This window comes from Pelodiscus sinensis, chromosome 16 (genome assembly GCF_052426305.1).
Source record: "Pelodiscus sinensis isolate ZL-2025 chromosome 16, ASM5242630v1, whole genome shotgun sequence".
In the NCBI taxonomy this organism is placed as follows: domain Eukaryota; kingdom Metazoa; phylum Chordata; order Testudines; family Trionychidae; genus Pelodiscus; species Pelodiscus sinensis.
The window spans coordinates 40,479,466-40,491,815 of NC_143067.1; the positions used below are offsets into that span (position 1 = coordinate 40,479,466).

Sequence of the window (12,350 nt, forward strand, 5' to 3'; positions counted from 1 at the left end):
GACGGGATCGTCACTTTTTCTCACCTCAAGTCTTCCCCTCTGTTCATTCCTCCTTTTCCTTCCTTTCTTGCACTTCCCTTCGCTTATTTCCCCATCGTCAGTTTATTTTTCTTCTTCCTCTCAGACCAGAATTTCATGTGCAGATGCTCTGGGGTCCAGCCTCAGTGCAGAAATCTGGTGTGTTGAAATCCCACAATTGTTGATAGCTCTGTTGTGCTGCAGCCAGCCTCCTGTTCTCATGTGATTCACTAAGAGATTTGGCTGTAGGAAACATCAATGAACATTACGACACAATGTGAAGTGCCAGATCTTGACCACCATGCAGCCCAAGCAGAGTTAATAAACATTGCTTTAAATAGCTAGTTTTTGGTGTGCTTTGATTGGCTAACGTGTCTGGGACCCAACCATGCTTAAATATAGTTCTACCAAACAGTGTTAAAATTGATTAGCTCGATCAGTGTCTCTTCATAGATATTAATACAGACCTCGTTGCTGTAGTAGAATCCCTGTGCTTTTAAACACTGATTCCCAGCTTGGTTTGAAGGTTTGTTCAGCTAGGCTTTGGATTTAAAGGAGAGAACATCTCAACCTATTTATCAAAGTACTGCAACTCCTGTTTTGATGCAGGTGAAACAGAAATATCCTCCAGAATGAATATACAGTAGAACTTCAGAGTTACAAACACCCTGGGAACAAAGGTTGTTTTTTACCTTGAACAAAACAAAGTTCACAACTGAACATTGACTTAATACAGCTTTGAAACTTAACTATGCAGAAGAAAAATGTTGCTTTTAACCATCTTCATTTAAATGAAACAGGCATAGAAATAGTTTCCATAGCTTGTCAAATCTTTTTTTTAAACTTTCTTTTTCTTTCTCTTTAGTAGTTGACATATAACACAGTACTGCATTTGATTTTCATCTCTGCTGCTTCCTGATTGCGTACATCCAGTTCCAGACGACGTGTGTCGTTAACTAGTTAGATAGTAACATGGTGTTCATAACACTGAGATTCTACTGTATTCTCGGGGCCTTAAGAGAAGCATATCTCTTCTGGCTTCATGGCCTTGGCCAGTTTTGTTCTTAAACAATCTCTTACCAACGGACACTTAAAATCCAAGGAGGAGGAATCCACCAATGCTTATTAAACAAAGAAGCCCACAGCTAGCTAGTAATGGGTAGCCGTGCGTTATGTACCGTTGAGGTCGATGTGGAAGTCTCCCTCCTCTTCCTTGGGGAGAGGCAATAAGAACATATTTTGATGGTGGTTTCTGTCGGGTGCATGAGTAACATTTCTGTTCTTTACAGCAAATTCCAACTAAAAAGACAAGGCAATAGCTCAAGGGAACAATCCAAGCTTTTGTGATCCTAGGAGTAGTTTGGAGACCTTAGCGAGTGTGGTATTGGCTGAAAGGTCAGAGAAGGTGGGGGCAGGAGAAGAGGAAGCTTTCTTTGGATACAGAAATCCTCTCCTCGTTCCTCACTCAGTGAAAGTGGACTCCATGCTGCCTTATGGGCAACATCACTGTAAGACTGGCTCCATTACCGAATGTAATGGGTAAATAAGACCAGGTAGAACTTCCCACCGCTGTCTGTTTACTTATGAAAATCAACAGTATGAACATATTGTTGCCATCACAACAGAAGAATCCATGTACACTTAATAAAGGGCCTGGATTAAAAATCACAGTTCACTTTTAAAAAACAGCTAGGCTCCCATATCTGTGTCACAGATGACACTGCACATCATTAAAATAGGAAAACCCAGAAAAATCTCACCTTAAGTGGAGACAATTAAATATGCATGTCCTCAACTTTGGATGGTGAAATAGACCAAAACTCCACATGGGTTTCTATTTTTCTTTGTTTCATGCCTTAGCACTTTTGTGCAATGTTTGTATAATTTAAAAACTATTATGAAATCTATATCAATAGATGCTGAACAATCTTTTCTTGGCAACCTAAATTCAGTGCCTAAACTACTTGTGTCCCTTTTATATATCAAACCTAGCAACATTTCATAAGCAAATTTTACTTTTGTTTGAGAGATAGGACAACCATCATGCTTTATTGACTCTTTCAAAAGGGAACCATTTCCGAAGTAAAGCAAAAAGTGACGTCACGACAAAAAGCCCTTACATTTTTGTTTTTGATATTATACAAATTCAGAAGGTACTAGCTGGGAAACCCAAACAAGATACAGTATATGTATGAAGTTAAAATCATGTCGCTCTTTAAATGATCTTGCATTCTGGCTGCAGCTAGAATGAAATGATTGGTCATAATGAGGTGGCAGCATGTAGTGCCTACCCTGACAAGTCAAAGCTTTAAATTCCTAATGGCTAGGTTCTCAAAGGAAAGGGGGTTTGTAGGATGGCATCTGTTACTGAGAAGTACCTGCTTAGTTAACGAAAGCTCCAACCCTGCTAACACCTGGCTTAGCTTAGAAATATAAAGCGTGTTCTCTCTCCAAACCACCCCATAACTATTAACTCAGCAGAAAAGAGAGCATAGCAAAATAGCACTGCTGAAACCTGAGTCAAATTACTGTTTATTACAGGTGATGTAATGGCTCATTTGGAGTAGGTGCTTTTAAAAGCTGGTTTGCCTCAATGGCAGGGTTTTAAAATAGCCAAATACAACTGCAGGATAAGATCAGATCAGTGCACTGCCCTGACACAATACCCATCTCAGGGTGGATAAGACAAGAATGCCCCAAAATTGCCTTTTGCAAAGCCTGAATCAATCTCTGTGGCCTGCATGGCAAAGTAGGTGTTGGAATGAGTTCTCAGATGTAAGAAGCCGCTACTGTAGTCTGGCTCCCCCAGTCCTTCCCACCCACTGAGAGCCCAAGGCTTTCCAGCGCTGTGGTAGGTGGGATTTGAAGCGCAGTATCTCGGGGATCACATTTCTGACATTGTTTGGGGGTTGGTGCTGCAGAGAAATGAAGCAGGGTAAGCTGGGACTCCATCAGCATGTGTATGGAAACTAATATTGTACTGATTGGTACCCAGGTACGGGTAACCTGTAAATAAGCAGAGGAGCCGGGGACCAAGCCTTGGGGAATGCCGCACGTGTTCTATCTCTGAGATGATGAAATACTGGTGATGTAAACAGCCCTGGTTGTTTCTGGTTTGCTCTGTCAGGCTCACAACAATTAAACAGACAAGCAAGGAAACACAGTGTTTATGGTCTCTTCACCTGCATGCTGTTCTGGCAGGGGCTGGTTCCCCATTGCTTGCTCGCTCAGATTACCCTGAATACAGTTTACTTTGGTAAATATTATTTCAGCTGCTGTTAAATATAACCTGCAAGCTCTTTCATCCGCTTGCTGTGTGCTCTCAGACAAGTAATTTCACTTTGCTGCATAGGTAAAATGGGAGTGATGCTCACCTCCTTTTTAAAGCACTTGGAAGCTGTCTGTGAGATGTGCCAAGCACGGTGTAAATGTAATTTAGATTATACATAAAAGTATTTCTAGTTTAGATCAGTGTGGTGTATAGATGGGGCCCCTTGGAGCAGGGGGGTAGGTAGGGCATTGGCTTAGCCAACAGGAGATCGGAGTTACCTGCTCTATGAGCGTGGGGAAGTCAGTTCTCTGCTGTAGTCTAATACGAGTTATGGGGCTTCATAGAATTTCATCCAGTTAACTCTATATGGTCTGTCATGCACCTGTCCCCAGACTGGACCATCTAGTGGTCTCTTAGCCTCAGCTCTCCAAGTCAGTGAAATCTGGTGCATAATATTGAGCATGCACCTTCGTGTTTTTATCCATCCTCCATCTCTTCCCTTTGCCAGGCCCCCAGGGAGAGAATCTTGGAAGTTTAACGTCAGTCAGTAGTCCAATCACATTTCTGTGGTGCCAGCAGCAATTCTCAGTTAATTAATCATATAGCAGAGAAACGCCAGGAGCCGGTGGCATGTGGGTATGAGGAGACGCCTAGGACGAGAGTGGTGAAATTCCTGCTGTCCTCTGTTAAAAAGGCAGTGTCAAGGGAAAAATCCCTTTGGGAATGTGGGATGACTTTCATGCACAATCCTAAGAACGCTTTTTGGATTTCTGAAACTGGGGGAAGTTTCCACACTCTAACTTTACGCCATTTCTGCTGTTGACTTTTCGCACGCCCCTCACACTACTCTGATTTCATTTTCTGATCAACATGTGCCAGTCTAACGAGGCATCATGTTTGAAGTACATCCTTCAGTTATGGTAATCAGAAAGAGGCTGGTCAAAGTCCAGTGGCAACTGCTGTGTAATAAAACAATGAGATACCGTTTGTGAACTTTTAGCCCTCTTTAGTGATGTGTCTGTATGTGGCCTAAAACCCAAGGTGTGATCATTTGTGATCCAAGGGTGTGTTTCGGAAGAGTAGGTTTGTTTAAACACTGCAGTGTGACCAAATCTCAACAACACTTTCTTCTTCTGCCTCTGTGTCTGTAGAACTTCACCGTGCTAAGGGTGTTCACAGGAGGAGTGAAAATGTAGTTTTGCTGTGTTCCTCCCCCGAAATGGCTGAATTTCAGTGAGAGATGAAGTGACCCTTTGTTATCCATTCTCGTACATACTTGAGGCTTAGCATTAATAACCAATGGGGGAGTACTTTGGGTGTTCTAGAAAAAAAACTGATAAAGTGCAAAGTAATATTGGTAATGGTTTTGTTGTGATTGGTTAATCACATCAACGGAGGTTTCTCCGATTACTGTCCGAGCAGATTACGTTTCTGTAAGGATGACTTTGGGGCCAAAGCATGGTTCTAGGGAATCTGAGTTCATTCCCAGCTCTGCCCGGTCTTATGGTGACCTTAAACAACTTCCTCGTTAGCCTCTGTAAATGATTACCCGGTGCCTGGGAAGTATTAGAGGGGAGAAGCCTGGCTGTCTGATTTGAGTTTTGTGCACCGTGCTGGTAAGAAACTCAACCGTCACAAGCAGAATAATGTCTTTGCTTTTTTCTCTCCCTTTAGGAAAAATTTTGCATCCCACATGAATTACGAAAATCCTCCACCATATCCAGGCCCAGGTCCAACTGCCCCATACCCACCATATACACAACAACCAGGTGGTCCTCCAGGCCCCACCCCGTACCCTGGCTACCCGCCAGGGCCTGCTGGGCCGTATCAACCAGGCCAGCCGGGTTATCAGGGCTATCCACAGTATGGATGGCAGAATGCACCCCCACCTCCTGGACCAGTGTACGCAGATGGACCGAAAAACACAGGTACGCTAAGCAGCATGGTGCCTTAACCGCATTCTACTGCCGCACTCTGTTTTGCAAGTTAATTACTTGGTAACGTGCTTGTATGTTTGAAATGAATAAGCCTGTTCATCCTGGAGAGAGGGGGAGCGCTCTTCTCTGGCCTGTAACCCTGCTAAGGGGGTAGGTGAAGCTGGGGACTTCTGGAGGGGAACTGCTGGTTTTGGTTTCAGCTCCAATGGCGGCTGTCATTTTCAAACTGTTTGTTTTTTCTGCTGCAGCTTCTGTTCATGGCTCATTTTCTGACCAGAGACTTGTGCAGTGTCCCTAAGCAGCCTCGCTGGGGGCTCCTGAGAGGACTGCTTCTAACAAGGCATGTTCACAGCCCTTTTCTGCTGAGCGTTAGCCTCTGTTCCACCTTTTTTCATTTTTCCTCGCTTACCAGCCAGGCAGGGCTAGGCTGAGACTTTTAAAGCCTCCTAGGGGATTTAGATGCACAGTTCTATTGAAACAGTCGGAGTTGTGCATGTAAATCTCCTCAGCAGCTTTGAAAACTTTAGCCCCAGCGTTCTCCTCCATGTGGCTCTGGGTGACTTTCTAGCCCATTAATCTCCTTGGGCAGTCACCACTGTATTTCCCAGTATGACTCCTGAGGGAATTGTGCACCACTGCGCATGTGCTGAATGCATGCTCCTCCCCCAGATTTCTGTGCTTCCCTGCAGAAAAATAACCCTCCCCCAGTTTGTTTTGGGTGCCCAGGACAGCTGGCACTGAGAGAAACCGCTGTGCGTAGGACTGGGGAAGACCTTGCTGGTGGTTCCTACCCTACTCTGGGCTCATCTGCTAGTCCTGTCTGGGCTTGGAGGACAAGCCTCTTTTCCTGCATGGCATCTGGAGCCCGGTCAGGTCCGCCTCAGACTTCTCCCCCAGGTCCAGGGAGCTCTGCGAACCCTCCCTGCCTCCTACACCCGTCGTTCCTCAGCTGCAGGGGAGGGATCCCTGTAGAGGGAGCTACTCCCCACCCGCCCCGAGCATCCAGACTCTCTCGGCCCTAAACCCTTCTGCCGAGCCTCACTGCCCCCAATGAGCCCATCTCCCACTGAGTCCCAACCTGCTGCACCTGGATCCCCGGTCCTCCAGGCGTTGGACCCCTCACCAAGCCCCCTGCCGAGCTCTTCCCCTCCAGACCCGCCTCCTTCCCACTGCCTTTACCTGGACCTCTCTGCAGAGCCCCGTTACCATGGCACCCAGAAATCCCCTAAGCCCCCCGATCTCCTCACTGAGCCATCCCCAGCGGATTACCTTGCACAGCCTCAAACCTCTCAACCCCCGTCTGGATCCCGCCATACTGTCAGTGTGTGTACAGGCAGGTCCAGCACCGCCTGCCTCCTCCCGGAAAGACTCTTAGGGGCTTGGGATTGTTTCATCTGTTCCTTCAGCCTTTTCCAGCGCACGAGCGTGTTAACAGTCCTGTGCCGGAAAAGGAAGCCCTCTTCTGCTACTTGCATGGCCAAACCCGGCAAGTTTGGCACGAGCTGGTGAAATCGTTTGCAGCTATAGTTCCCTGGAAGCGTTTTTACAGATTGCCTTACAATTACAAAGTGATTAGACCGAGCAGGGTTTGAGAGAGCAATTCTCTCCTGCAGCGAGCATCTCCGCTGCTACCACGATAGAGAGGTTGGCCCAAAAGCAGAGCTTAATGTTTCCCAGTTGTAGGCGATGGGGCAGTTTTGTTCTTCTGCAGTGCTGGGAAGGCCCCAGAAAACACAAGACTCTGGGGAAATGGTATTTGCTCATCGTTTGTTATGAGACGATGAAAATATCAGAGTCTAATCTCTGTGGACCAAACAGTGGAAAATCTGGCAAGTGAATAGGAGTCAGTGGATAAGCTAGTGAAACCTGGAACCTCGTTTTGGCCATAATGTATCTTGTAAATCGAAGTCCTGGAAGAAGTCCTGCTGCCAGACATGTCTAGAGGATATAGCACAGTTTGGATGCTTTTTAATAACTCTCGCCCTCTGACAAGATACCTAAGCTAGTTTCCTGAAAACCCTTGGGTTGTAGGTGCTAGAGCGCCACGGAACTGAAAGGATGTGCGTGTGCTACAGCTCCCAGGGACTGAAGCGGATATCGATGTGCTTTGCTTAGGCCTAGAACGCAGCGGTGACCTGTGTCCTGGAGCTGTTGCGGGATTGTTGTGTGTCCAGCTGTTCAGATTGCTGTTGCTGTCTTTGGGCTCACATAGAAGCGGCGTTACTGCTTGTGTTGCTTTAGCCTAGAAATGCTCTTTGCCGGTGCGGATTAGCGGATGAATGTTCTCATTAGTGAGGCCTGCAGTTTTACTTGGATAAGTGGCCAGTGCCGTAAGTGCCCACGTACTGCGGACTGCTGGGAACCCCCCTGCTCTGTGTGAGCACAGAGGCTTCTTGTTAAATCCCCACGGCAGTCCTGGCTCCCAAGCTGCTACTGCCACACAAGAGCCAGGAGGGGGGCTCTGTCCCCCAGGGCTGGGGATGGGGAGAGACTATCAGTGGGACAGAGGGTAGGGTACTGGGGTCCCTCGGCACCGTCAGAGGGCTGGAGTGTCAGTATCTTTGTGTGTGTCGATGTAACAAGCCCCCCCCTTTACAGGACCGCGTCAGCCCTGTTCCCCCCGCTGGGGCCTGCGTTCATGCGTTCCCCGTTCGAGTGGCCAGATGCAGGCTGGCTCCACTCAAGCTCACGTGCTAAAAATAGCTCCGGTGAGCCGGCCGATGGGTGACGCCATTCCGGTGAGACTTACTCACGCTGCCGTTTTAGTCACAGGCGATGAAAACAGCATCTGGAGGTTTGCTCTGCCCTGTGATTTCCCAGCAGGTGGGGGACCTGTTCTGTACATTTCCCAGTGTCCGGATAGCCAGAGGTTACTGACCTAAGGAACAAAAGATCCAAAGAAGCGGCTAAGGCGTTGCAAAAGTGCCAGACCCACGCCTCGAAGAGGAGGGAGGGGAGCGGCTTTGAGGGTTAGGCTCCCGGAAGAAGGGGAATTGGAGTGACCCAGAGGGGCCCATGCGTTGGGCTGGCGCCGGAAGCAGTGTAGTACTGCAGGGCAGTCAAGTATGAGAGCAGTCGTTGCTCTCACATTGTTACACATTTCAAAGTAGCCTTCCTTCAGCACCTGTGAAACTGCAGGGAATGGTGATGAGGGTGCCCGGCCGCAGCAAGAGGCGTTACCCGACGCTGGGCAGGTTGGTCTAGCCTTTGTGAGCGTTCTGGTTTCATTTTAAACTAAATCTTTGCAAAGCTCCTCCTCCTCCTGACTCTCTGGTACAATAAATCTTGTCCTCTCGCCCTGTCTGATTTCCAGTCTGATGGAAGTGTGATTTGAGCAGGACGACTGGACCGGGCGGCCTCCCACTTCCCAGGTGGGCGCCTTAACCCCTGGACTAAAGAGGCATTCCCGCTCTCCAGCCCGGTCACTCTTGCATGATTTATACACAGTGTAACAGCTTCCACAGGAGAGGCCGAGGCAGCCCCACACCAGAATACCCCATAGCTCAGTGGTAAAAGCACCCCTCTTCCGATCCTTTCTCCCCCCTACTAGAGAGGTGGGAATTCCCAAGCATAGAACAGGCTATTTCACAGTGTTTACCGTATGTATATTTAATACCTGCTGTATTACTGAGGGATGTTGTGACAGTCTTGTTCCAGTAAAGACAATCTGCCTTTCAGAGAATGTGGCCTTTCAGGAACTGGCAGTCAAGAAAGATTGCAAGACAATGGCATTTTGCAACTCAAATTCATTTCACCAAGTCTCGTGACCTGCCTGTAGGACAGTAAGGGTACGTCTAGACTACGTGGCTCCGTCGACAGAGCCATGTAGATTTGTTGTTTTGGCAAAAGCAAATGAAGCCGCGATTTAAATGATCGCAGCTTCATTTACATTTACATGGCTGCCGCGCTGAGCCGACAAACAGCTGATCAGCTGTTTGTCGGCTCGCGCGCTAGTCTGAACGTTACCCCTGTCGACATGAAAGCCCTTTGTCGGCAGCCCCGGTAAACCTCATTCCACGAGGAATAACGGGGCTGCCGACAAAGGGCTTTGATGTCGGCAGGGGAGCGTCCAGACTAGCATGCGAGCCGACAAACAGCTGATCAGCTGTTTGTCGGCTCAGCGCGGCAGCCATGTAAATGTAAATGAAGCCGCGATCATTTAAATCGCGGCTTCATTTGCCTTTGCCTATGTGTCTAATCTACATGCCTCTGCCGACAGAGGCATGTAGTCTAGACACAGCCTAATAGAAGTAGCCTGGAAACTAGGAAGGCTTTAGTATTGCTGTTAGACAAAACTCCTGCTTGGCTCTCTGTGGCTGGGACTTGTGGACGCGAAACTGCTGGCTTAGGAAACAGAAAAATGTACGGCTCACTACACTACTCTTCTGGCCTGTGCTACTGAATGGCTAGTAAAAGCCCCTGGAAAACCATTACGTCACTGAGAAGTCCTTAATGTCAGCCCCTCAAATAATATTGCCACCCACCACATCCGCTTTCAGTAGCATCACTTCGGTCTACGTGTAAGAAGAACGAATAACAGGAATAGCAAGTGGGTTGTGCCCACGAAAGCTCACGATTCCATCTACATGTTCTGTTAGTCGTTAAGGTGCTGCTAGACCGTTTGTTGTGTTTGAAGTTTTTCCAGGTATTATAGTCATGTTCATGGTCAGCAGAACAAGATTCACACTTCCTCTAGGGATAGAAATTAAGAAAAAATATAACCCTGCAACTGAGCGTGTGCGGCGGGGGGTGCATAAGAATTGGGCAGGACAGCAGGATGTCATCTTGCAACATGTAAGAATGCCGATGACACCAGATGGGAATCCTCAGTGATGTTCACGTTTCATCCTTGCTGCGTCAGCCTCCAGAGGTGAGGTAATGCTGGTGAAAATCACTACAGCCAAAAATTCTACCATAGACCTTGCTCATCCCCCAAGTACCCATAATTTCATATCAACAACTGCTATTCGTGAGAGTAAAATATTGTTGTTTCTTGGCCTTCCCAGCTCATCAGCTTTCACCCTGAACCAGGAAGGGTGTTATCCGTGAGCTGTCTGAGTTAACCTCCTAGCCCAGTGCAGTAGCTTAGGTTATCTGTTCACATCTATCTCTTGTCCCTCTTCAAGATCCCCCTAGACCAGTGGTGCTTAACCTTTTTTAATTCACGACCCCCGGGGGATGGACACTCTTTTTTTGAGCAAAAAAACCACCAGGAACATTTTTTGCAGTCCCTTTAATTTAAAGCGCCGGTACTCTCCCCTGCAACATCCCCCACCACGCATATGTAGGGCTCTGAGCTGGGAAAACAAAATGGCAGCCAACCCGTCGCCGTGAACCCCCAGGAAGACACGGATTGCGCACCGCTGCCCTAGACCGTCTGTCTCAAGGATTTTCCATTCTGGGGAATTTCATAAGCACTGCAGGTTTCCTTTTACCTTCATAAGGACACTGTGCCACTGGCAACTGTAAGACCATGGGATACTTGGGACAGTTACAGATAGAAAAACCTGGCTAGGTCAGTGTGGCTGTAAGAGATGCTGGAGCAAATCTAGAACAGCTGCCGGGAACAGAACATAGGCAATGTGTAGTGAGACCTATGAGCCACACGATAACGCTTCAGGAGGAAAACGTTTCCCTCTCTTTTCCTCAGGACTAGCTCGCAGGGTCCGTGGGAGCACAAAGTAGAAGTGCCTGCACTGATTAGTTAACAGACATCTTGTCAGGACTGCCGATGAATTGCCGTTGAAATACAAAGAGATCCCGCTGTCTCAAACTGAGCGAGACCAGCCAAAGTACAAAGTGCCGTACGGATGTCGAAAGTGCTGGCTGATACTGGCCACTTGGTCTGCTCCAGTAACTTGCCTCCGTCCGAACATAGGGACATCCTGGGTCAGACCACAGCGTAGCAGAACTCGTGTCCGGCAGTGGCCGAAACATCAGAGGAAAGCAAATAAAGCTCTGTGGTGAACGTAGGCACGTAGGCAATGCTGTGCGAAAGGGCGGATTTCCTTCCGTGTGTTCTTATCTTAGCCTGCATATCTACCAATACTAGTCATGAACTGCTCCCGCCCTCCTTTGCAGGTCCAGTGATTGCGTTTATCTGGCCACTTGCAGGAATGAGAGCAGCTTTGTGTTATGCAACTTGTGCACTGACCACGTGATACATGTGGCTCTATTCTACACTCCCAGGCTGCAGAGATTGTATTGAAGCTAAGTGGCCTGCCTTTTCTTCTCACCGGGTGCTCGTTGTTATGGGGCAGGATGAAAAGACCAATCCAATTCCTTTCCGGACTAAGTAATCAGGTCTTCTGAAGCTCTTTATGTAAAACCCATTGTGACGGCGTGTTGAATAGAGGGAGTTTATTGCTTCTCCAGGGTACAGCACAGCACAGATGTAATCTGGTTACAGGAACTGGGGCTAGGAGGCCTCAGTGCCCCCCCTTGAGATGGGGGGTGGCTGGGCCCTACAATCCCAGCCCCCTCCCTAGCTCCTTCTCCCCTGCTTCCCAAACCGAAACTAACTCTCTTCCAGCCCTGCCCCCCAGCCAGGGGCTGCATTCCACCTTCCTTTGTTTCTCTCCCTGGGGGGTAGCTGGTCGGACAGGTTGAGAGACCCTTTCCTAGTGACTCATCCCGTCCTGCTGGGCCGTGCTACAGACAGCAGCCAGTGGAGGTCACCCACAGCCCACTGCCCAGCATAGCAACCAGCAAGGTACCCCCCACTGTGTCACACCCACCATGCTGCTAATTATGTTTGTTGCCTTTTTATGAGCCTCTCTGATCTGTTGGAACTTTTTTCAGTTGTGGAAACTGGAATCGGACTGTGTTCTCCAAACCAGCATTTTTCAGTAGGTTTCATTTTCTGCTCTATATTTTATCACCTTCTCAGTGTCCACTAGCATGTTATTTACTTTAACTGCTTCTTCGTATCAGCTCTTCAAGACTGTGCAACTCCAGAGACAATCAGCACTTCGGCAAATGTCCATTATCTCCTATTTATCATCGCTAAATGCCAACTATCCTCTACATTCCTAGCCGGCGTTAATCTAACTAGGGAGGGGGTTAGTTTTCCACAGTTACGAACCAAAGCCTTTGAATATTATTGGCTAATTTCAGTTTGCTCA

General features: G+C 47.9%; 1 protein-coding gene and 1 non-coding gene across 2 annotated transcripts in view; one reads left to right on the top strand and one right to left on the bottom strand.

Moving 5' to 3' along the window:
- LOC102453535 (uncharacterized) overlaps window positions 1–12,350 on the top strand; it is a 32,129-nt gene that overhangs the window by 8,691 nt on the left and 11,088 nt on the right. The gene's annotated exons all lie outside the window — the stretch shown is intronic.
- The window catches only part of PFDN1 (prefoldin subunit 1), a 66,405-nt gene continuing 59,051 nt past the window's right edge, over window positions 4,997–12,350 (bottom strand). The window contains exon 4 of the mRNA XM_089769558.1: window positions 4,997–8,104. Coding sequence (XP_089625684.1) covers window positions 7,976–8,104 — 129 coding nt within the window. The 3' untranslated portion in view covers window positions 4,997–7,975. The remainder of the gene's footprint in view (window positions 8,105–12,350) is intronic.